Genomic DNA, 26059 nt, shown 5'->3' with positions numbered 1-26059 from the left:
AATGAACTGAGCTCACACAACTACATTTTGGATTGAGAGGGTGGTTTGGTGGTTTGAGTCAAATGTCCCCCATAAACTCATGTGTTTTGAATGCTTGATCCCTGCAATTGGCAATGTGGACAGTGAAGCCTTGCTAGAGAAGTTGTTTCTAGGGGTGGACTTGGGGGTGTTGTAGCCAGCTCCTCTTTGCCAGAGCTCAATTTACTCTCTTGCTGTTGCCCATCTGCTGTGGCAGAGGAGATGTCTAGCCTCTTTTCTGCTACCTCTCCCAAGCCATCATGAAGCTTCTTCCCTTTGGAATTGTAAGCCAAAATAAACTCTTTTCTCCCATCAGCTGCTTTTGGTCAGGTGTTTGTTCCAGCAATACAAAAGTAAGTACATGGGTGGGAAAGATGTCTTCAAATCCTACTTAAGTGTTTTAAATTGAGGCATAAAAATAGAAAAGCACATAAATCTAGTGTCTAACTTGATGCATTCCCCCACTGCCTACCCCATCTCTGTAACACCACGGATTCAGTCTGTAGGTTCTTGGACATTTTATAAAAGAAATAATCCAGTATATAACCTTGAGTTTTATTTCTTTTATTGAACAATGTTGCTGATATTGATCCATGTTGCTGCAAATAGCCACTCATTTTATTCCCCTGCTCTGTAGTATCCCACTGCATGAATGAAAATGCTTATCCTATCTTCTGTCACAGGATATGTAGGCTGTCTTCCATTTCTGGCAACTAGGAATTCTGCTGCTATCAACATTGGACACAAAGTTCTGAGAAGCATCAGCATTCCCATTTCTCTTGGGTGGAACCAGGGGTGGACATGCTGACAAGCATGTGGCCACACTTAGGAGAATCTGGGCTGCAGCTTCCTAGTGCAGCGAGGCCTTAATCCACTATCTTCAGCAATGGCCTCAGATTTTTTATTTATTTATTTTTTTGTGGCACCAGCTTCACATTCTCATAAAGTACAATATGACAGGATGAGCCATAGTATAGAGTCAGGCAGACCTCACTGCCCACCTGTAAGTCACACTAGCCCCAAGGCTTCATTTACCTGTGGATATAAATCACTCTTCCCAGCAAGGCTGGCATCTGCATCATATCTAGAATTCATGTGCCCAGCATTTATGATTGGCATCCTGCCAATGGGTAGTTGGCACTAAGTGAATGTTCCCTCTTACTTACACATAAAGTCTCCCCAACATGTAGCCACAAAATAAACATTTTGCAACTCATTGCCCCATGGAATTCTTTATTTACAATATCTGTAACCCCAAGAACCTGGTGGCTGCTCACCTCCCCACACAGCCATCAAGCAGCTACCTTTGGACATCCCACTGCAATTGGTGGGGTAACCCAGGAACTGAAGAAGTAGTCCAGTACCTTCCAAGCCAAAGTTAATTGAAAGTAAAGGTAGCTTTCCACAAAGGAACTCTGGGCCAGGGGGGAGCAGACCTGCTGTGACCAAAGTGAGGCCTGCATTTTCATTGTTTAAGACTGTTATGGAAGATATCCAACATATATTGTTAGCTTTTTTTTTAAGGCAGGAATGGTGGCTCATGCCTTTGTTTTATTTATTTATTTAAGGGAGGTAAGAGGCAGAGAGAGAGAGAGAGACAGAATGGGCACACCAGAGCCTCCAGCCACTGCAAGCAAGCTTCAGACACATGTGCCCCCTTGTGCATCTGGCTTACGTGGGTCCTAGAGCATCAAACCAGGGTCCTTAGGCTTTGCAGACAAAAACCTTAACCACTAAGCCATTTCTCCAGCCCTATTGTTAGTTTTTAAAAGCCTAAGCCAGACCCACTGCCCATGGCCAGCAGCAGATGAAAACATCTACATACATGCACAACTGGGGACCCTCCCATGGAACTCACCTGCACTCATGTACTTGTCATCCAAGCTCTGAGAAGAGCCCGTGAACAGCCCCAGCGTGCCCTGAGGAAGTGGGTGCTGGGCAGAGAGCGGTGTATATTCCTGAGGGGCCTCACTGAAAAGCCACAAACAGGCTGGGGTGAGGAGATACCCCCTCAGTAAACTTAGGCACCTTCCCTTTTTAGGGGCACTGCCTAGACATCGTTCCTCCCACCACCCCCAGTCAGAGTAGATGTGATTAAACACATACACACAGGCTGAGGAGAGAAGCTGAGGAGAATGGGAAGGATCGCCTCTTTTATTATCCCAAAATGCAAAGTATTGAAGGCACTTGTAATAACATGGAGGGAGAAGGGGGGAGGAGGGACAAGAAGTCAGCATCCCACCTGGCCCAGAGAAGAGCTACAGGGCCGGTGTCAGAAGCTAGCCAGGGTATTCCGTTCTACAGAGGGTTAGGATATTAGGAGTACACAGGTGGGGGGCAGCAGTCACGAGTTAGTAGTTCTTTAAGGAATATGCTCAGCAGTGAGCCATGAGGACAGCCCTCAGGGGCCCTGCTGGAAGAGGTCTCGGTACATCTCGATGAGACGAGCAGCTTCACGCTGGCCAGAGAGCAAAGCACCATGGGTGGTGGAGTAGTACTTGCGGTGGGTAGCCTCACCTGAGAACAGCACCTGCATGGGCTAGGTGAGGAAAAGGGGATGTGAAGATGGAGGAACAGAAGAGCCAGAGTTCCCTGTCTGCCCAGAATCCCCAGCCCTTCTACAAGGCAGTCAAAAGTGAGCAGACATCTGAGATGCAGGTGTTGCTGCTTTCAAAGGATGGGGAGTTACCTATCCCACATGGCCACCTTCCTGTTTCTTCCACAAACATTCAAGTTTCAATTATTCCTAACCTGAGGCTGTTAGAAGTCCTGGCTCTGCAGTGTCAAAGGTTCTACATGCCTCTCAAAGTTAACACAGGACAAGTGAGTTAGTCTCCTTAAGCCTTTATATTCTCATCTGCCAAACAGGTTTCTACTATTACTTGTGAGGGCAGCTATACAGATTAAATGAACTGGATCCATGTATTTAAACACTAAAAATCTGGAAAAACATACTCTATATAAAGTTAGGTGGCAATTTAACAAACCTTTATGGAGCCCCTACTAGGGTCCAGGGACTGTTCTGGGCACTTGGATGGTAAAAGGTGACCAGGCTGCTGCTTTGTGGAGCTTCCATGCTGGTGGGGAAGCCAGACATGAAACCCAGTTACTACAGAGCATATGTTGGTGGGTGTTTGGTTGAGGTGCTAAAAGCCCAGAGATGAGGTTCAGTGTGTGTGGGATCCCACAAAGCTTCCCAGAGGACCTGTGCATTGGCTAGGCTTGCTGGGTGAATAAACAGGCAAAAAGCTAGTCAGCTTAAAGGAAAAGCAAGGGGCAAAATAGCAGCACACTGGCAAACAGCAAAATTTTTGTTATGGCCTGGGCTCAACTTCAGCAAAGCAGTACCTAGGTGAGGTAAAGGGAATGTTTTCCTTCTTGTGCTCCAAGCTGGTGTATAGACTTTATCCCAGAACACAACAGGTCTGAGGTGGACTAAGAATGTGCTTTCCAACTAGCATCCAGGTAAATTGTAGTCCACCAAGGAGTCCATAAAAGTTGTTAAACAGAAAGAGAGATGGGTGGTGGCAGAATGCAAGCTTTCTACACCCACTCATTATCATCTTTCTCTTCTCATAAAGTCCTCACTTTTAACTGGATACAAAGTGAAATAAAAATAATGTGGTACATCCTCTCCATCCATCAGGTGTGAACATGTGACTAAATTTTGGTCAGTGAGTTTCATGGGCACGGTCTCTTAGACACCAGTGACTTAGCTTCAAGGACTCCTAATTTTTGGCCGTGTATTTTCTTCTTCCTTTCAGACTAAAATATAGATGGAAGAGCTGGAGCTTCTGCAGGCTACTTGGACCACAAGGTGGCCCTGAAGGTGGAAGCCAGGTACTAACAATACTGGGTCTCCCAGTCTTCCTCCCTCCATAGTTCCTCTTGTTTAACAGAAGTGAACTTCTGTCTTGTTTCAGCCACCACCATTTTTGTTTTGCTTTGCTTTGGCTTTGGCTTTTGTTACATATACTAGCCCAAGCTGCTTTTTAGGAAAGTGACCAGAGTAAAGGCTTCTCTTTTCCTTCACCCTCTCAGTATAGCTGGAAGAACATGGCATACCTTAGCTGACAAAAACCTCCTTCATCAGTAACTCCAATGAATTATTTTCAATATAATTCTCTTGGGTTTTAACATTTGTTTGTAAAATCCACTTTATTGAAGCAAAAATATTTTTAGAGTATAGTTGACATAATTTTAGGGAGAGAAGTATTCTATTTTCTATTCTACTCTTTCTATTCTATTGTTTACTTTGTGTCTCGAGCTGGTTTCAAATTTGCTATGTAGCCAAAGATGACACGGAATTTCTCATCTTCCTGTCTTCACTTCCCCAGGGCTGGGAATACTGGCATGCATCACCACACCAGGTTTATGCTGTGCTAGGGATTGAACATGGGGCTTCATGCATACTATCTAAGCACTACCCTACATTCCTACAACCTCATCCCTCAACTTTATTTCCTAAAACATATTTTTAATTCAAATTCTAATTTATTGAAATGTGGCTAGAAGCTGTTATTGTTCAGCATACCATGGAATGGTTCAGTTTTCATAATCTAAAAAGGCTGAAGTTCCTATATGATTCCACTTTTTCATCAAGATGTTAAGTGCATGTTGTCATTTTTCCTTCGTTACGGGAACTATTTCTTTCTCTCCTTACCTTAGTACCCTCAGTAACCTCTATCCCATCTCTCCTCGCCCTGAACTACACACAAAAAAAATATACCCAGAGACCCCCACAGACCTCTCCTCACCACACACACCCCCACTCACCGCCGTCTTGGAACTCTCGGTGTAGGGCAGGGGCTTGGCCAGCTTCTCCACATCTGCTCCACTCGAGCCCACTTGTGTGTATGAATAGGAACCTCGGAAGTAGGGGTTGCTGCCCCAGGCTGAACGCAGAATTCGCCGGGGCTTTGGAATATTGGGGTTTCCTGTTGGGGAGTCATAACAGCCAAGGGAAAGGAGTGTAAGAAATGGAAAACAGACAACTCCACCTCACCTCCAGGGCTCCAGGAAGACCAGACTCTGGCATGGAGAATGGAGGGAGGCTAGGGCTCTAGCGATGTACCTACTTTTCACTTCCTGAAACACCCCATCTATCCAGCCATAACTTTCCTATCTTAAAACAATTACTGGGGGTGAGAGAGGTGTTCAGCAGAATGCTTACTTAAGACTCACGAGACCCTAGATTGATCCCTAGCAACATTAAAAAATATCTGATAATAATGCTTTCCCTTTTAATGTCAGGTACTCCTAGGAAGTTCTAGAAGAGTGGGTGGGGGGAAAAAAATCAACTAAAAGAATCAAAGAAGCCAGGCATGATGACACATGCTTGTAATCCCAGAACTTAGGAAACTGAAGCAGGAGGATCACAGGTTTGAAGCCATTGGGAGTTAGAGGCCAGTCTGGGCTCCATAACAAGATCCCGTCTCAAAAAAACAAAACAACAACAACAAGAAAAAAAAAAATGAAATGATCAACTAGAGAGTAAAACACAAATTCACCTCTTAGCAAAATGGTATGTTACAGGAAATGGGCAATTGGTGGTGATGCCTGAATTTTCTCTCATCAGCCTTTGGAGGAAAGAGACAAAGAGCCCACCATTGTGAATGCGTCAAGCTCCAAAGTGAGAGGCTGTCAGCAACTGAGGCCATGCATAGCACCCTGAAGTGGCTCTCCCAGTGGGCACGCCCACCTCACTGTCACAATCTGAAAAGAGTAACTACAGATCTAGGGGAGGCAGGGTGGGTGTGGAGCACACCTGTGAATTGCCGCAGCATCTCTGTGCAGATCTCAGCTACCGCCTCATCATCACACTTCTCCATGACCAGTGCCTCCTCCCCACAGATCCAGCCACTCAGCACATGGCCATAGCGCTCTGGAGGGTACAGGACATCAAAGCCGCAGATCTTTCGGTACCAGAGCTCAGGTGGGTAAGTGAGGGTGCAGCTCTCAGCCTCGTCCTCCCACACGAACTGCAGGCTGTTGCACTCAGGACCCCAAAAGGGCTCCTCAAATTCAAGGAAAATCTTGTCAGTAGTGCCAATGCCCAGGCGGTGAATAGCAGCCACCTTCTCTGTGGGCAGGCCTGGCCGGAAGAAGCTGGTGTACTGCCTCTTGAGCACACCTAGTGACACGGTCACAATCACGTGGTCTGCTGGGATCACCTCACAATCCTCACACTCTACAACCACCGGCCACTGCTCTTCCTCGTTGCACCTGCCCTGCCGGGGACCCTCTCCACTCTGGCCACCCTCACCGGTGTCGTGATTGTGGTCCCCCTCATCACGGGGCTCAATCTCAGGCCCCCGGGGGCGGGCTGAGGCCTGATCCCAGTGGATGCAACGGACAGGTTTCCCCAGCTGGATGACATGCGCAGGGATGCTCTCAGCCAGCAGCTCCACAACCCGCATGAAGCCGGAGGGGATGATGTGGTGGGCACCTGGGATCTCCGTCCACTCCCCAAAGGCACTCAGGGAGACCTCGTCTATGCTGTGCGAGCTGCTCTCACAGCTCTCCACCTGTAGGAGGACCCAGAAAGAAGCCAGGTGACACTAGGGCCTGGCCAGGCAAGGAATATGAGCTCTGAGCAGCACAGCCCTCAGACCCAGGCTCCCTCAGAATCAGTCTTCTCCACTCTGGCACCTGTATTCCACAGCAAAGATACCTTCAGGTACTGCTGGATCATGGCGAGCTTCAGGCGCTTGGTGGCCTCCGGGTCGTCAGGGTCATCCCTGATGCGGTTGCGCACCTCCTCCCGGGTGAACACCCCAACACTGTTCTGGCTCTCAGCATTGACTGGTTTATCATGCCGGAAGAACTCCTGGGTCAAGTTATAGACCTGCCAGAGAGACCCCCCAGAGACTGAACACACTCTCCCTCATCACCCCTCCGTATCAAACCAAAGGTGCCCAATTTGAAAATCGTATGCTCCCAGTTGTCCCTGGATATGTGAATCCCTTGGCCTTGGCATGAGGCTGAGCAGAGCACTTGTCCTGGAAACTAGCTCCTTACCTCCCAGCCTATAAGGGTGATGGGATGGGCAGAGGTTCTCTTTTGGACCCTCACTACACACCTCTAATCCCAGCACTTGGGAGGCAGAGGTAGGAGGATCACCGTGAGTTTGAGGCCACCTCAGGACTACACAGTGCATTCCAGAGGTTAGCGTGGGCTAGACTGAGACCCTACCTAAAAAGAAAAAGAAAAGGAAAGAAAGAATCTGAAGCATCTATCTGAACCTGCCTAGTGTGGAGAAAGGAAGCATCCCCTTGTGGGCAGGAAGAACTTAAGTCTGCACACATTCACTTTTTCCAACAACCAAATGCCTAGCCCTTTACCTGCCACCCCCACCTCGGTATGCTTATTCCACTCTCTCCCAAGAAGGCCTCAGAAGCTATGGCCAGTGGGGTGAGGGTACACAGTGACTCTGACAGCTGATCCCTTAGTGACAACCTTCTTGTGATGTGCTCAGATCCATATAAAGAGTTCCCTCAATTTGGGGTCTCAGGTGCATGGAAGGAAGAGGGGAGGGAGAAAGACAGAGGGAAACCAAGGAGACCACATCATGCCAAGGAATAAGAACCACTTGGTGGCACATTTCAGCCAGCACTCCAACCACTCCTCCTCATCTATTAACAAGGGCAATCAGTCCCTTGGAACAAGGTCCTCTGCCTCCCCTGCCAGCATGGACCATAACCCCCACCAAACACTGGGCAGGTGTCCCATTCCTGGAACAGACCCCAACATTCACTTAACATACATCTACTGGGCTCCATGCCCAGAAACACACTCAGCCTTTAAAGAGCAAGAAAGACTGCCCAGCCCCTGCCCACACTCAAGTTGGGGAGACATTCCAAGACCACTGTTTCTACAAGATAGGCTGTGACAGGAAAGAACCTAGGAGTTGTGCAATCAACCCAGACAACCCTGGGTTGTCTGGTTGAGATAGCAGAGGAGATAGCAGAGTAGGCAATGAGAGGACAAAGAACAGTGCTTCAGGCAGAAACACAATCAAAGATGATGTGGGGGGGGGGGGGGTCCAGAAACTTTAAGTGGGCTAGTCTCTAGAAAGGCAGTCAGAAAACCAAACAGAAAGTACCAAGTCAGATCAAGGCCCTGGACCCCTGAAGTTCTATGAGATGTAGGGCAGCATTAGGGTCCATTGAGGAAGAGGTAGTGGAAAGAATATAAGAACCAAAGGAAGGGTACCACTCCTTACATGCAACTGTCCAGTCAGAATTTGGCTTCGATATCCAAGACCTCACAGTGCCTAGCAATATACCCACAAAGGACCCTCCTAATAGGAGAAAAAGATGATGACATCAAATTAAAAGAGAAACTAATGGAGAGAGGGAGGGGATATGACGGAGAGCAGAGTTATGAAGGAGAAAGTGGAGGAGGGGAGGGGAGGAGAAGGAAATACCATGGTTTGTTGTCTGTAAGTATAGAAGTTGTCAATATTTAAAAAAAAAAAAAAAAAGAAGTAGGGCAGCATGATTCCCACCCACTGCTATCATTCCCAAGACACTGTCAAGTGTGGGCCTTTTGACGAATCACTTGTGGCCACACTGATTAGCAGTGTGTCTCCCTCCTTAAAGTAAGTTTGGATTGATCAGTACACATTCATGGGAACAATATCCACTCTGCAGTATAGCCCTGGGATAAGCTGTGGGGCCATAGAGTGAAGGGAGGTGGAGACAGAAATATAAATTAAACATGCTTCTGTAGTGTAACTTATAGAGAAGAAAACGAGTGAAATTGGCCATTTGGCCTCTTTACAGTCATACAGTCACAAGATGCAGGGTCTTTGGCCTTAACTGGAACCCTCAGCAAATTCCTCACTCAGGACCACTGCCAAGGACTCAAGATCTAAACTCACCGCCTCCTCCCTGGGATTTCTCTAAATGATAAGCAACATGTTAGCCAGTCCTTCCCTCATGTGGTCTGGAAGACAAAAGCCCAGCTGAGGAATAACAAATGTAGCCATTACTAACTAGGACAGCCTTACCTAAACACACACAAGTCTATTATGTGGGAACAGTCTCTCTCCTGTATGAAAGGACATCTTCCTGATGTGACTGAACAAAAATGGGACAGGTCTATGACCACTAATACTCATCCTTTTCTTCTTGAGCACCTTTCACTGGAATCTCACTTAATCCTTGTGACACTGGGGAATAAGTACACTCATGTCCACTTCACAGGTATGGAAAACAAGGGCCAGAAAAGCTCAATAACTGGCTCAAGACACATCTAATAAAGTACTTGCCTAACTTGTGCAAAACTCAGTGTTCAATCCCCAGTGCCAGGTGAAAAATTACATAGCTAAAAGATTGTAAAACTTGTACCTGAAATACAACAATATTCCCTGGGAGTACGTTTTATATGATACCACTTCACATATTCATTTATCTCTTTAAAAATGTAATATATTCTGGGCTGGAGAGATGGTTCAGCATTTACGGTACTTGCCTGCAAAGCCCAAGTTCAGTTCCCCAGTACCCATGTAAAGCCAGATGCACAAGGAGGCGCATGTGACTGTAGTTCATTTGCAGTGGCTGAAGGCCCTGGCACACCCACTCATTCATTCTCATTCTCTCTCCCTCTCCCCCCCCTCATAAATAAACAATATATATGTAAAATATATTCCAAGTTGGGGATGTAGCTCAGTGGTAGAGTACTTGTCTAGAATCTGTAAGGCCCTAGGTTCAATCCCTAGTACTGAAATTACACAAAACACACACACACACATACAATGTATTCATATGAGTATCACTTTAGATCCATCATCATTTGAAACATATTGTGAAGCCACCCTCGGCAGGGCTTGACGTGGCTTGTTCAAAATTGCCTCCAGCACTGATCAACAAGGACCCAAAGAAATCCTGAACCACCTCTCCTCTTTCAGACCCTACCCACCAGTACATATTCTATTTTCTACAACTCACACTCTTGGCTTTCAAAAATGAAACTGACCAACAGAAATTCATGTTAGTCTACTTTTAATAGAATTTTCCATGGCTATGGAGTGTCATACTCAAGATGTATCCATGCTTCAAGCACCCACAATGGCCAGGAATTGGGGTGCAGACAGTAAATTCTACTTTAAAGAATGCTAGTTCCAAGCCAGGTATGGTGGTGCATGCCTTTGATCCTAGCACTTGGGAGGCAGAGGTAGGAGGATCACCTTGAGTTACAGGCCACCCTGAGACTACATAGTAAATTCCAGGTCAGCCTGGATTAGAATTAGAACCTTCCTCAAAAAACCAAAAGCAAACAAACAAAACAAAAAGAATGCTAGTTTTTATTTGATCATTACGAATGCTACATTTTGTACATTAGCGAAAACACAGTACCATGGAATGCCACACAACATACCGTGTCATACATGCACATACAACCCTAAGTGAGCCCATCTTCCACAGAGCAGGGACCACCACAAAGCAAGAGACTAAGAGCGGGGCTGGCGCAGATGCAGCAGCATGGGAGGACAGGCGACGGGGCCACACTTATCTGTGTCCCTATGGAAACTAATTTAATATTTGTTTTACATGGATTTTTATTTACTTTCCAAACATACTCAAGTGTGCCCCTCAGATGCTGAGCAAGCATCTATAGCTTGTACCGTGGCAGAATGGGCCCAGAGCTTAGTGTTGTGATTCATTTTGAAAATAAAGCATCTTGACATTAAAAAGAAAAGTATATACTAGACCATTTGCTGATCTGCAGTAGGGTCATTACATTACAAATAACAGGCTTTCAGAAAATAAAGTCTACACATTACCTTGTTTGGTCAGAGAAATTCATAGTACCACTGAAAGATAGTAAAAATATTGACACTTTTTTAAAAACCTGAACAATCAAGGATGTATGGCATGGCTACTTCTAATACTAGACTGAGACACTAACCAGTGTAATGAAAAAATACTCTGAGTATATGTATCCAATTCAGTAACCATCAGATACCTATATCAATTCAAAATTAAATGCTGCAGTATTGAATTTACTACAGTCTCACTCACTACATTTCGAGAGGATACACAAATGGCTAGTAACTATCATACAGGACGGTGAGGGCTAGGTCATCATCTCTGCCTGCACAATGCTGGTTGAAGACTCAGAAAGGAAAAACAAACTCTCCACTTTTCATGCAGATTATATATAGATATAATTCCAAAAAAGTTAATGGAATTTAAATATAATAGATATAATTTTCAAATTAAAATAATCATCAAGGGTACTAAGATCAATGTATAAAAATCAGTTCTATTGCTATATACCAGGAACAATTAGGAAAAATTTTAATTATAATGGTATTCATAAACAATCATAACAACAACTGCCACACCCAAGTACCTAGTAATAAAGTATTACCTAGTAATAAAGACCTCCAAGGCCTTTTAGGAAAAGCATATATATATATATATATATATATGTCTTGCCTAAGTCATCACTTTCATTTTATCCTCAAACTTACCTCGTTGTATAAATCACTAAATTCCTCAACCACGTCCTTGGGTATCCTGCGGCCGCGGTTGGTAAGGTAGCAGGCCACGCCATTCTTGGAGTAGAGGCTAATGCGGCCCACGCTGCGCTCCCCATCGGTTGTCTCTTCCAGGAGGCCATTGGCTTCTGCTAGATGGTAGATAGGGTTCCCGTGGGAGCCATGGATCCAGGTGGCTCCTAGCTCAAAGGTGGCGTGTCCTAATGGTGACAACAACAGGTTCTTAGAGGGACAGAGGCTTCTTCAGAGAGAGCCGGGACACTGCCCCTCCTTCTTTGGTCAGGAGAACCCCTGACCACATAACAACAGGGCAGGAAATAACCCAGAGGCCCCTTTTGAGAAGTCTTGAGGGAAATTTTCCCTAAAACCCACTTGAGCCAAGAGAAGTTCTACCTGGATCATTCTCAGGTGGGTCACCTCACTCCACCAGTTAGAAGGCCTCCTTTTCCAGTATAACCTTTTTCCAAGATAATACTAAATACCAGAATACCAAACTTCCTTCCTCTCCCTCCTACTGGAGAGAATCTGTGGCAGCTAGGGTACAGCAGTCTCACTAAAGCACCAGGGCCCTCAGCTGGCCTTGTTCTAACTCGCAAACATCCCACAGCCCCACAGTCTAAGCCCTCCTTCCAGATAGAAGATGGTCCCTCCCACAGCACTCAGGGCTGGAAAGAGAGAACAAGCTCCCGTTTCAAATACCCTCACCCATCCCAGCACAGAAGTCTAAAGTGAACCTCCAGGGAATAGTATGCCCTGAAACCCAAGCTGGGCCCAGGGTAGACTAGGCCTGGCAATCTGTTCTACTTCCTCGTCCCCAGCCAAGGCACCAGGTCTCTGAGGCAAGCTGCCTGTGTCCTGAGCCTGTCTCCTCTTCTGATTGTACAAGCGCTGAACACATCTACTTCCTCCCCTGCCTAGCTTCCAGAGATGTTAACGCAGTGCACGGAGAACACAGAGTAACCATTTCTGGTGTTTGGTTTGGTTTTTGTACATCTGGTTCCTCCTGGTACACATGTCCCTTGGCAAAGAGACTTTATAGCTTATTTTTTTATGTTTTATTTTATTTTATAATTTTATTTTGGTCTTTCAAGGTAGGGTCTACTCTAGCCCAAGATGACCTGGAATTCACTCCGTACTCTCAGGCTGGCCTCAAACACATAGCGGTCCTCCTACCTCTGCCCCACGAGTGCTGGGATTAAAGGCGTGTGCCACCATACCTAGCCTGCTATTTCTTCCATTGAAAAGTCAGTCTTCCCACTCATTGAATTTGAGTTTGACTTGTGATTTGTTTTGATTAGTAGAACATGATATTTGTGACCAAGTTGTCAGGATCCTCATGGTTTCCACCTTTACCCTGCAAATGTGACAACCATGTTCATCCTGCTAGAGACATGTGGCCCAACCCAAAGCCTACACCTACCACTAAGACACAAGGCTGGTGTCATCAAGTCTCCAAATTAAATTAGATATGGAGGAGTCAAGGTAAGGCCAGCAAAAGACCCATCTACTTGAGTCCAACCCACAGAACTTGAGGAAATAAAAAGATGTGTGCAGCCATTACATCTGGAATGGTTTGTTCTGCAGCAATAGCTGCCTGGTGCATTCTAAGGAACTGCTGTTCCCTAGAATGTCCACACTCAAGAACTGGGCATGAGTTCTGTTCTGATAACCTTCCTTCCTTCAGCCATTCTAATCAAGCAGCCAGTTACTAAAAACAGTCCTATACACATCAATATACCAAAAACAAGAAAAAACACACTCATGCTGCAGCCCACAGCAGAGAATTGCCTGGTATCTCTGGAAGGGGCAGGAAGGAACAGGCCCCTTTATCTACAGAAAGTGAGAAGACTGAATGACACCAAAAGCTAAGAGCCCAGCACCTTGCCAGCAGGAGGTGCCTGCTGGCCACAGAGGCACCTATAGACCACTCAGGTGTAGGGCGCTCCTGAGCATCTGGTCTGCTTTGAGCAGGACAACAGCAATCTGCTGAGGGCACTGACCATCCTGGGCACAGTAAGGAGCCTCAAGTCTCACACACACAGTGGGAAGCCCTGAAACAAGAAGACACTTTTCCAGCCTCCAGATACATACTCTGCAAAAGCAGGAGAAGGATAGTTAAAGATCAGGAGCAAGTTTGTCATGCCTCTATCCTCAGGCTTTGCCTGGAGTAAGCATACCCCCTCCATAGATGTTTTCTTCCCTCTCCCACATGCCCTCCATCTCAGCCATCCTTACCATACCTGTACCTCCAAAGAGTACTAGGCACCATCCCGACGCCCACCCTATAACATGTGGTATTCTCCAAGCCTCTGGCTGTTGCCCACTGCTCTTACCACTGACAGACAGAGCTACCACTTGCCTCTTGAACATGTCTAGCCACACTGTGCTCTTGGGCCCAAATCACAGGCATGTCTACCCCATCTGGAATGCTCTCCCCTCTCCTGGCAAGGGGCTGTCTCCACTTCTTCATACCCATCATTCCACATGTCATGTCACCTACTCAACTCTCATTACCACCAAGGCCTATTCAGACTTGCTCCTCCCAGCAAGCCTTTCCACCCAGCTTCCTTCAGCTCTATTTCTCCCACCTCCCCCTTCTACCACCATGCCCGCGGATGACAGGTCTCAGCTGTCACCCCTGTGACTGGGCCACCTGTTTTCTAGTCTTCTGTGAACATCTCCTCAAGCCCACAGGATCATATATGGAGCGCCAAGCAGCCAACCAGGGTGAGTGTCCCAGCTGTACAGTACATTGGGTGGTACTGTCATTCTCACCAGGAGACACTCCAGTGTGTGCCAGGAGAGAAACAAAACTTCACCATGCCTTCTGGCCATGCCTTTAGGGCATTCTTCATGTGATCAGCATCTTTTCAAGAATACAAAAGGTCCCCATGTGTCCTCAACATCTATTGCCACCTACCCTATGAGCAAGTGAGCACACAGGCTCTGCCTGACCCATACAAATTCCTCTAGAAGTGGCAGTCACACTTATTATCTCAGTACTTGGGAGGCAGAGGATGGAAAATTTGAGGGCAGGCTACTCTGTCTCAAAACAAACAAAGCAAAAATATTCTGCAGAGGGCTCATATCCCCTGCACACTCTGGACTACTGTGTGCGGTCTCACTGGACCATGTTCATCATCCCAATCCCCTCAACCCTTCATTGGCCAATCCTCCCCAACTGGCTGTGGAATTGCTGATCTCCAGCTGCATTCCAGGCAATGCTCCCACTCTCTAGAGGCCTTGGCAAAATCTGCCATTCCAGGCACAAGTCTTCTGCTTTCTCCAGGGTCCTCATTATCTGCAACCAAGATACATCTTCTTCACAGACAATACTATGACCCACACATCACCCAAGGAGGCTCAAAATACCCTTCCATCTCTGCTAACCTAAGCTTCTGTTGCCTGGTGGTCATGATGCACTAATTCACACTCAAAAGTTAAGGACTAGGCTGGAGAGATAGCTTAGCAGTTAAGATGCTTCCCTGCAAAGCCTAAGGACCCAGGTTCGATTTCCCAGGACCCACATAAGCCAGATGCCCATGGTGGCTCATGTGTCTGGAATTTGTCTACAGTGGTTGGAGGCCCTGGCATGCCCCTTCTCTTCTCTTCTCTGCTCTCTCTGCTCTGCTCTCTCTCTTTCTCTCTCCTCTCTCAAATAAATAAAATAACTTTTTTAAGTTTTTTAAGTTAATGACTAATAGAGACTTACACAATTTTCCTTCTTGTGACACAGAAACTGGTCAACATGGTGTCAGGAGAGCTTGGCTTTTGGAGTACCCTCCCCCTTGAACACTGTGAACCCAGGTCATGTACCAAGCAGCACTCTCCAAACACGGGAGTGTGAAGCCCACCATGACCGCCTCCAAGGACTACAGCAAGAGGCCAAGGACACTTCTGGGAAATGCCCAGACAGGCTGTGTGACAGAACAGTAATCCCAGGGAAAGTGCTAAAATAATGAGTCTTCAGGCAGAAGTGGGGGGTTAGGGAACAAAAGTGACCTACAGAAGTAGCTGGACTGGGGTGATGCTTACCGAGTTTCACACTCTGCACGCGGCCCCCGATGTGACTGGAAGCCTCGAGCACTGTGACATCCGTGAAGCCTTGCTCTAGAAGTGCTTTGGCTGCAGCCAGGCCAGCCAAGCCGGCACCAATCACCACTACACGAGGCTGTCCCCTTCTCCGTAGGCCACGACTGAAAGGGTCATCCGCACTGTCACCACTGGATTCACAACTTTGCATACCGTCCGTACTGGCCTCCTAGGAACCTGCAAGGGTAGGAGTTGCCTGACCCAACAGACACCCACTGACAGCCCTCCCTTCCCCTCCCTGAGGAGCTGGACAAGAGAGCCACCTCTGAAAGATGCAGGAAGGAAGGAAGGAAGGAAGAGGCAAAGGGAGGGGGGAGGTGGTAAGAAGGGCAGGTACAAAAAGAAGGGAAGGATAGTTTGGGTCTCCACCAGCAGACAGGAAGTAGAACACATTTAAACCCCGCAATTCATCAATCCTGCCCAAAAATCTGTTAGGCTCTTCCCTGCCCACAGACCCCAAATTAGAGACAAGAGGTAGCCAGAAAGGAGATGACCAAGAAGGCCAATGTCAGGAGACACTGATCCTGATGTTTTGCTGATCTTAAGCCAGCTTAGCCAAGCATGGCTGCTATGACTCAACCTGTGCCAAGTCCAGGATATTCACACATATGCCAAAGTTCTCACACATACTCAGGACCCACAAATACTTGCACAAACCTCAGGATGCTCACACCAGCCCCGAGATACTTGTATACACAATGCTGGGCTCTCTTCTCCCTCCCTTGCCTGACTCTCTGTCCTGTGCACCTTCTCGTCTTTCCTGGCTTTCTGTTGTCCTCTCAAGCCTCTGTGAGGTGGCAATTTGGTGGGAAGGATAAAGTCCTGCCCTCCCCTGAGAAAGTGCCACGAGGCTAGTGTTCAACAAGCCTTTGCTATTCTAGGCACATTGTTTTCCCCAGGCACCCAGCCCCTCAGACACCACAAAGCAGTGATGATCCCAGCAAACAGTGTCCATGAGGACCCTGGCACCAGAGGCTAGACATCAAATTAACAGTTACACTATGCCAGCTTTCTCAGAGACGCCAGACTTGAGGACCTGGTACTGCAGGGCAAGGGGCTGGCCCAGGGCTACAACATGCTGCTTCTCTACTCCCAGAATGATCAAGACAATCTGGAGCTATCTAGGGACCTTTCTGTGGGAGCCACTCAGTTTGGATCCTAGCCTTTATCTTCCCTGATCCTACCAACCTAGCTTCCAGTTGTCTTGAGGTTTGAATTGCAGACTGCAGAGCCTAACAGCACCCAGGACCTAGCAGAGAAACATATAAGGTGGACAGAAGTTCTGGACAACAACCACGGAGGAATAAAATGCATCACCTACACCCAAGAGGTGAACATAACCCTTCCCACAGCAGCAATCCACTCCTAAGAATACACCCATGACAATCAGGCAATCAGGTATATTCAACCAAACAGATGTGTCAAAGAAAGCCTTATTTCAATAACCCACACCAGAAGTAAGTCAAAAATCCACTAATGAGAGAACAGACATATAATGTGGAGTCTCATCATAAAATGGAATCTTCCTTGGCAGTAAGCAGTACTGACCTGTTGATACTTTCAACAACATAAATGTGCCTCAAAGACATGACATTGTTACAAAAGAGGCCAAAGACTCAGAAACACATACCGCATGACACCATTTACATGAAGTTCAGGAGGAGGCAAATGGAATCTGTAAAAACAGACATCAGAGCACAGCTTACAAAGGAAGGGAGGTTTTGAGAAGAACATCTTGATCTCAACGGATGTTATGCAGTGTGCAGGTAAAGACTTGTACATTTAAGACTTGAACAAGTCAATGTGTGTACATATGTCCCACCTCAGTAACAAGGTATTCAGATCTGTCCTCCAACCCACTCATATATTAATCAAAGGCTGGCACTCTGCCTTCCTTCCTTTACTGCATATTGAGGTTCCCATTTTCCTTGGGACAGTGTTCTCTAACACTGGCTCCTCTCACTTAACAGACAGAGAGAGAGGCCTTTTCCAAAATATATTCAGGCTCCCGCTCCCACCTATTCCATCTGCCCACATGAAGCCTGGGTCTGAGTCAGAAATCTTCAGATTGCCACATCCTCACACCTCTGACCACCCCAGAAGCCTCCTAGACTAGGGCTGGCCAAGAAGAGTAGGAAATGTTCCCTTATATGTCCAGCAGGTGGCGCGCGAGGCCCTGAATCCCTCACAGTCTCTTGGGTTCAGACAGGCTCTCAGCCTTACCAGGGGATGATGCCATGGGTGGGCGAACTCACAACTTTCTTTCCCCCTTCCCCACCCCCCACCCCCGGGCCAATCCCTGCCCTCCTCTCTTCTGTGTCCCCTAAGATGCTAGGTCCTCTCTCCAAGGAGCATGTGAAGCAGGGGCTGCCTGAAGTCCTTCCTCCTTCGCCTCTCCCCGACCTCATGCAATCATAACAGGTTCCCCTCCTGCCCACTAAATTTAGAGGTGAGGATGTGGCAGCTTGCACGCGTGGTGGCAGGGAAACAGGGTCACAGAAATTGCCACCGGATGTGTGCCAGCCAGTACCAAAGCTGCGACAGGTTTGTAAACACACAAAGCTCTGCCTGGGACCTCATGCCAACTTTGATGACGCCACCTTTCCCAGGCACCCTGTGACAACGTGGCACTGCTGCCTTACTCCATCCCAGACTCTGGATCTCTAGAACCAAAAGAGTGGAGACCCCTCTACCAGCACCCCTGACCCAAGACACCCTACCCACCCCCAACCTCCTTTACACAGTAAGGGACCAGGATGGACAGGGTTTTCAACAGGATGAGTGGAACTACATTTGAAATGCTGCTGTAGGTTGCAAGGTATGACAGAAATTAAACTGCAGGATTCCAAATTTCCTGTGGAATCAAATGCCTGTAATCCCAGGACTTGGGAGGCAGAGGCTGCCGAACCATGGCTTCCAGGCCAGCCAGGCTACATAGTGAGACAGGATCTTTAATAAAAAACTGGAGTTCTGCTGATCACAAACAGGATCCCTAAGGCACCTCCTCTGAAAACCAGGAAACTTCAGAAGCATGGGCAGGAAAAAAGGCAGTCACCAGGCACCTGCCTGGTTCCCCGGGGCAATGACCACACTGTCCTCTATGCACTGCTGACAGTCAAATGAGGTGCTATGAAGTTGTCACAAGATTGTCAACATTTTCAAGGACCTCATGCAAGAAATCTCAGCTTATTAAGCTGCACTATGAACACACCATCTTTGGAACAGGATTCTGGAATGGATTATAAAAAGAACCCCCAGCTCCCAACATCAGATCTCATGGACCTTAAATGTGGGGTGGCGGGTGGAAGCAGTGCAGGTAATTAGGGTCTGCATGGGTCTTCAGCACCCCTATCTCTCACAGCCAACCCCACAGTTCTGATCTGATCCTCTACAGGCCTTATCCCAAACCAGCCCCATCAACTCCTGTTGTCTCCACGAAGCCAGCACCAACACTTCACAGAGCTGAGCCCCAGCCCCACCCTCCTCCATCACCCCATCAGCGTACAGTCATCACACCCAGAGGAGGAAAGGAAGAGAAGACATATCCAGAGATGCCTACTGCATGCCAATGGCTCAATGGACCTTTGGGTGCTCTGTTACCTCCCACATAGGAGAGGGAGAACAACTTGCTTCCTGTTAGTTTGTATTATAACTCCCCTTGTGGACTGTGGTTAACATATGAGAAGCTGCCTTACTGAGGAAGAAGAATCATGGAAATGGTCCTTGATGTCTGCCTGTCCTTTGCTTGCTGAACGGAAAAAAATAAACAACATCCACTTCTTGATCTGTATGCACAGGAGAACCAGAACACACTGTACTCCTGCACAGATAAAGGGGAGAAGAAACAAGTGCTGGCTCAGCCCGGCAGGGAGTGGGGTGGAGAGAGACACAAGGCAAAAACATTCACCTTCTTGCTCCAGCCTCCAAGGCAAAATGGGTGTAGGGCCCAGGGCTCTCTGCCCAGTGCTTGTGCCAAGGCTCCTGTGTCCCCATACTGGCCAAGCTCTAGAGCTTCAAGAAATGAGATCAGCAAAAGCATGAGTGCCTGTGGCCAGGGCTAGCACTATACCAACACCTGATCCTGAAGAGCTTTCCTGGAAATGCTTAGAACTCAACTAGTGGTAGCATGTAACTCCTTTGCCCTCATCCCATCAATGACCCCAAGGTCAAAGCTGGAGGCAACCTTAGTGGAAGACCATCCTTATCCATGCTAATCGTACAGCCCAACGTCAAAGCTGAAAGCATCCTTAGTTATCCATGCTAACCTTACAGCCCAAGCAGTCACTCCTTACCCTCCATGTCCTTAGAGACCCTCTTTGAATCTCATCTGTACCCAGTCTCAGTCTCCACCCTCTAAAAAATAAGCATGGCCAAGCTTCTCCTAGAATGATCAAAGAATACAATTCAATAATTCACTGAGCATCTACTACACTCCAGGTATGGGAAACCCTTAGCCCTTGTAACTCAGCTGACCTTCCTGGCCCTAGTTCTCACACGACACTCCCCACCACACAGAACATAAATTCCCAACTCCGCCAAAGTGTTAGGCCTCCCCAGTTCATCTCATCCCATGGGAAGCACTTTCCCTGCCACATGTCAAAGAAACTGCTTCTGGGTTCTAACCCACAAGAGCCATTGTTGGGCCTGCTGTGGTTGCACAGCTGTGTGACTTCATAGCTGTGTTGTTACTCAAATCAGGCCTGTGCTATTTCTGTTTCCCAAGGCAGCAGGCACATGTAAACTATAAGCTTCCCACCCACGCTGGCTATGCACTACAGACCCCATCCACAACGGGCTCTCAAAACACAGGCGTCTCACTTGGGACCTCCTGCTACCTGATATTTTAGAACTGAGGACACAGTCTCCCTGTCACTGAGCAAGGCCAGATCCCAGGCTGGGCTGGCGACCCTCCAGCAGGTGAGGCACTGGCAAGAGAGTCAATGGCACAGCTATGTGGACATCCCTTCCTCCACTGCAGCCATTTCTCTCACCCACTCATCTGCAGGTCTCTTTGCTCCCCAACCGTGGCAACTGCCAGACACACAAAAAAATGATGCTACCAGCCACCCACAACCTTTAAAGATATCCATCAGAGACATGAAATACTCTACCCATCCTGAACACAAGTGCCTACTGCACTGTCCTTTCCTCCAGGCCACCTTGGGCTTCATTTTCTCACCGAATTCCAGAAGAAAAGTAAGGTAGCCAGCCCCCTCCCCCGGGCCCTCCCCCCTCCCCTTCGAGTCCAGGGCTGCATCCCAGCAGAAGTCCTCCAAGCTTGGCCTTCCTTCTAAGCTGCGGTCTCCCCTCCACACAGCCCCATGTGTGCTCAAAGAAGACCTGTGCAGGACTCAGGCTCCCCTCAGCATCAAGGAACTGGCAGCCTGCACCAGCCTTGGGGACTTTATGCCTCTCCTCCCAACAGGTAAGAATGGTGGCCCAGGCAGTGGGCAGCTCATTTTTCCTACAGCGACTCTCCCATTCCAGACTTTTAACAGAAGGGGAAGGGAAACTGAGACTGTTCCAGGGGAACATCTCGGAGCTGCCCAGGTCTGTAGAGGGATTTAAATTCTTGAGCAACCCCCTCCAGACAATACAATTATTCTTCAGAGGTTAAAAAAAAACACCCAGAAATCCCAGACCAGCTGCTTGGCAGTACTGGCAGACAAAGGGGCTCTGTCTGCAAGACTCCTCCCACCCTCCACCCGGGGCAGGCAGCCCAAGTCTCCCAGCCAGACCCTTCCCAGCCTCCTTACCCGCTGCAGAAAGTAAAAGGGAGGCACAGGACTGCTGAGCCAGCCCAGTGGAGGGGAGTTGGGGTATAAGCACAGTGTACAGGGAAGGGCAGCCTGTAAGCCAGGAGAAGAAAGGGGAAGGGAGAGAAAAAGGACCCCAGCTCAGTCTCACTCTTGCTCATGAGGTAACCAGCCCCAGGCCAGCATCTGCCTTTCTCTGAGCCCAATTTGGCCAGTACCTTTCAGTTCACCCTAAGAACACAGTATCTGTCCCCCACCTCCTGGCTCACTTGTCTTATCCTCACCTGAAAACTGAAGCCAGTTTTCAAGCGTACCTATTTGTAAAATGGGGCAGGGGTCCCAGCTACTGTACGACTGCCAGGACAATGAAATGAGATAGCATAGGAGAACAGTGTAGGCCACCTGCAAGGAACTCTTCACAAAGGGAAGGAGGGGAAAGGGTCTCCAAAAGGACCACTACAGAGGTCAGAGTCACTGCTTCAAGAGCCCAAAGCACCGCTGTGGAGAGAAGAACCCCAACTGTGGGTTAGGCAGATGGCTCTGTGGAGAAAGTTCTCTGTGGGAAAAGTTCAGGAGTATCTGATCCCTAAACAGAGAAGCAAAGGGAAGAGGCTCTGAGACACTGCTAAAGAAATCAATTTTCCATGTTCATGTGCCACCAAGGTAGCCCTTTCGCCTCCCGCCAGGAGCTAACTTGACTGGACCCTCCAGGCCCAAGGCCCAGGCCCAGGCTAGCCGCTGCACTCTCTTGACCTCCCTCTGACATCCTGAATATTGGAGTAGGCCAGAACTGAATTGGTAGGAACCAGGGAACACCACCTCTCCTCAGTCATATTCTGGCCTGCCTGGGGGTATAAGAGCATACCCCAAGCCTTAAAAAGTCAGCCATATAACCTTAATCTTCTATATCTTCCCTCCCTCCCTCTCCCTCTCCTCCTCCCTCTCCCCCTCCCTCCCTCCCTCCCTCCCCCCCCTCTCTCTTTCTCTCTCTCTCTCTTCCTCTCCCTCTTCCCTCTAACTCTTATATATTACTTATCTTTTTCCTCATTTTCGTAGTGGGCACTGACCTGTAACTCCCAGTACCAGCATGGGGCTATCATCCACAATGAGCTTTTGATCAGAGAGACCAAGAAGGTTTCCTAAAAGACAGACAGATATCTGTCAGAGTACTTGATGACCCTCCAAAGGTTAGTGGTAAGACCCTACTGCTGAAGACACCATATGCAGTTGACACGTAAAATGGAATGGCATGGCTGGAAGCTAGAAGAGAGTCAGTCCCCAGACAGTCAGCACGTCTAGTGCCAGAAGGTGCTACATGGGCGAATGAGGGAAAATGACCAATATCTGTCCAAGCAACTCATGGTCTAACCTACTTAGCAGCAAATAACCTGTTGTGATGCCCACACAAGTGCAATAGTGGCACACAGCTATGGTGGGGAACCAACTGCTCTTGATTTGGCTAACTGATCCCTCAGTGGTATGGAACCCATAGCTGTAGCTGGGAAACAAGTCAGAACCATATCCAAACATAAGCCCACTCTCCAATATCAAGCTACCAACAATCATGGGCTACAACAGGGCCTACACCTATTAAATTCTCTATAAAAAAAAAGGAAGGGTTATCTCATATGTCCTGGTGCTAACTTACTCTCCATTGGAGAATCTGCTTCTCTTTTTCAGATAGATGTAGATCCTAAGGAGAGAGCCACCCCATCATACCTCAAAAGGGCCCCAGCCGAAACTAAGAAAAATTGGCGAAACAAGCAAGGGTGCTGTTTTCCTGATGAACCGGATACCAGCACAAGAGGGAAGGAGACCAACACAGAGAAAAATCAACTCCTACCAAATCAGAGAGCCAGAGCCTCAGAGGCTCCCAACACCTCATCACTGAAGCAGACCAAAAATGAACCCAGCATGGCTCAGGGAAATTTTGCGGAAGAGGGGGTGGAAAGAATGTCAGAGCCACATGTTGGGTCAGGATATACAGAGACATTTATCGTACCAATAACTGTGGGCTAACTCCACAATGCACGACCCATATACCTCAAGAAGGAGGGGCCAATAGGGAGGGGGTAGGTCATGGATGAGCCTACTAATGGTACCAAACTGACTGTATTTGCTGAATCAAAACGAATTAATTAAAAAAATTAAAAAATAAAAAAGTGAGCCATAAGAGTCAAGTCTGGTGAGCTCTAAGCCATGCCCAGATGACAGAGAAGGCCAGTCTATCCAACCTGCCCACTGGAGGTCAATAGCTCCCAGCTCCAACATCTCCATCCCTATCCTCCAGAAAGAGGTGGGGGAGGAGATCACACCAACAGCATACAGGTGTGCCCTGATGGGTGTGGAGTCTAGGTGGGCACAGAACATGTTGGTGGGAGGTAGTGAGTTCTATGTAAAAGCACAGACACATTCTAGGCATGGGCTAGGCAGGTCTGAGGAAACTGGAGAAGCACAAAAGTCTGAGAGAACATGGACGGAGGCAGGTGGTGGGAACAGGTCTTTCATTCACTGAAAATATTTAGTGAGCACTGTTCTGGCAGGCACTAGCCACTGAAAACATAGCAAGACCAGAGCTGCCACCTCAAGGACCTGGTAGGTCCACAAAGAAAGAAGTCAGGGTAGGGACAGGAAAGGCACTGGCAGTGGACGTAAGGGTGCTAAATGGCCATCCTGCTGAATGGCAGGATCTGGGGCCAGGGCAAGACAAGCCAGGATGACTTGAGTGACCAGTCACTGACACTGCTGGATAAACCCAAATTAGTTCTGTGTCAATGGACTGACCCCTTGGCCCCTCCTAACAAGCCTGGAATGTGAGAAAAATCAAAAATCAAGTGAGGGGCTAGAGAGATAGCTCAGCGGTTAAGTGCACATCCTGTGCAAACATGACAGCCTGAGGAGGCCTGAGACTGCCTGAGTCAGCTAGTAGTGGCCACACACATGTGTAACTCTGGTCTTGTGTGGAGCAGTTAAGAGAATGTCAGGGGGGTTGTTAACAGCAAGCTCCAGAGACTCCAATGTCATAGCAAGTTGCAAGGAAAAACAGCAGGTGGGTGACAGAGGGGAATACCTGATGTTCACACAGGATGCTACATCAAATCAGCATATTCCTGTGCACATACCACACACAACACAACACATCCCAAAACACTCTACATATACTATTAAAAAGGAAAACAACAACTAAAGCCAGGTGCCCACAGGTTAAAGGTTTGAGCCCTGTTCTCTCCCCAGAGTCCTCATCAGAGATAGGCAAGCTTCTGCAGGCAGGGGTCTTTCTCATGCTCCCAAACGCAGCAGAACGTCATCGAGCATCATCTGCATCAAGAATCAAGTGCACCCACCACCCAAGGCTCAAAGAACATTGTAGAAGAGGGAGCAGAAAAACTAAGAACCAAAGATGGAGAGGAGTGAGGTAAAACACTATCTTCTGGACGTGAAGTGGTTGTTACATTCTGCCATTACTTCAAAAAACCTGCATGATATGGAGACCACCAACATTTTGACATATATGATGGAGGATGGCAAAAAACAAAAAGACATTAAGGGCTGGAGAGATGGCTTAGTGGTTAAGGTGCTTGCCTGCAAATCCTAAGGACCTAGGTTCAATTCCCCAGGACCCACATAAGCCAGATGCACATGATGGTGGATGTGTCTGGAGTTTGTTTGTAGTGGCTAGAGGCCCTGGCATGCCCATTCTCATTCATTCTCCCCCACCCTCTTCTCCTCTCTCTCAAATAAATAAATTTAAAACTTTTAAAAATATATTTAAAAATTAAAATAGGACTGGAGAGATGGCTTAGCAATTAAGCTGCTTGCCTGAGAAGCCTAAGAACACATGTGTGAATCTCCAGTTCTAATGTAGTCGGACACACAGTGATGCAAGAATGCAATGTCACACATGCACACAAGCAGGCCGACACATCTGGAGTTCATTCACAGTGGCTGAAAGGCCGTGGCACACCTATTCTCTCCCTCCCTCCCTCCCTCCCTCCCTCCCTCCCTCCCTCCCTCCCTCTCTCTCTCTCTCTCTCAATAAAAAATATAATAACAAAAGAATATTTAAAAACTAAAAACACATGAAAGGAGAAGAACTAATATGAAAGAAAAAGGAATTCAGTGGAAGAGGTATGGAGAGAAGGACAAAGGAATATCATGGAAGGGTTTATGATCAACATAAAATTATATTCATGATGAAAATTTTCAATAGAAGTTTAAATATTTTAAACAAAAAAAAAGAATCAAGTGCACCCAGCATCCCTGAACTGAGCATCCCCACACTGAGCATCCCTGCACTGAGCATCCCTGCACTGAGCATCCCTGCATGAGCATCCCTACATGAGCATCCCTGCACTGAGCATCCCTGCACAAGCATCCCTGCACTGAGCATCCCTACATGAGCATCCCTGCACTGAGCATCCCTGCACGAGCATCCCTGCACTGAGCATCCCTACATGAGCATCCCTGCATGAACATCCTTGCACTAAGCAACCTTGCACAAGCATTGCTTGCAGACATAGCCTGGCCTACCTCTGAGGTGAATCAGGATATCCAGTTTCAACTATTCACACAGATCCACCTTTAGGCAGACTGGAGTATAGACACCTGGGTAGTGGGAAATGATGGGGAGGCTTCCCCACAGGGCCCCACTCTGCCAGTAGCCAGCTGCAGTGCTGGGGTGAAG

The 26059-nt window shown here is 47.7% G+C and overlaps 1 protein-coding gene across 4 annotated transcripts in view; it reads right to left on the bottom strand.

Moving 5' to 3' along the window:
* Positions 1-2132: 2132 nt before the first annotated feature.
* Smox (spermine oxidase) overlaps positions 2133-26059 on the bottom strand; it is a 36692-nt gene continuing 12765 nt past the window's right edge. Inside the window, exons 2-8 of one of the 4 annotated variants that reach the window (XM_004661488.2) lie at positions 15563-15796; positions 11501-11727; positions 6692-6865; positions 5786-6545; positions 4795-4955; positions 3006-3095; positions 2133-2557 (exon numbers count right to left, since the gene is read on the bottom strand). In XM_004661488.2, the coding sequence (XP_004661545.1) occupies positions 2420-2557; positions 3006-3095; positions 4795-4955; positions 5786-6545; positions 6692-6865; positions 11501-11727; positions 15563-15770 (1758 nt within the window). In that variant the 5' untranslated portion in view covers positions 15771-15796 and the 3' untranslated portion in view covers positions 2133-2419. The remainder of the gene's footprint in view (positions 2558-3005; positions 3096-4794; positions 4956-5785; positions 6546-6691; positions 6866-11500; positions 11728-15562; positions 15797-26059) is intronic. The other 3 variants (XM_045157546.1, XM_045157547.1, XM_045157548.1) reach the window with 3 other exon arrangements.

The sequence above is a fragment of the Jaculus jaculus genome, chromosome 8 (genome assembly GCF_020740685.1).
Source record: "Jaculus jaculus isolate mJacJac1 chromosome 8, mJacJac1.mat.Y.cur, whole genome shotgun sequence".
Classification (NCBI taxonomy): domain Eukaryota; kingdom Metazoa; phylum Chordata; class Mammalia; order Rodentia; family Dipodidae; genus Jaculus; species Jaculus jaculus.
The sequence above is the reverse complement of the archived record's forward strand: the minus strand, read 5'-3'. Positions and strand labels throughout refer to the sequence as shown.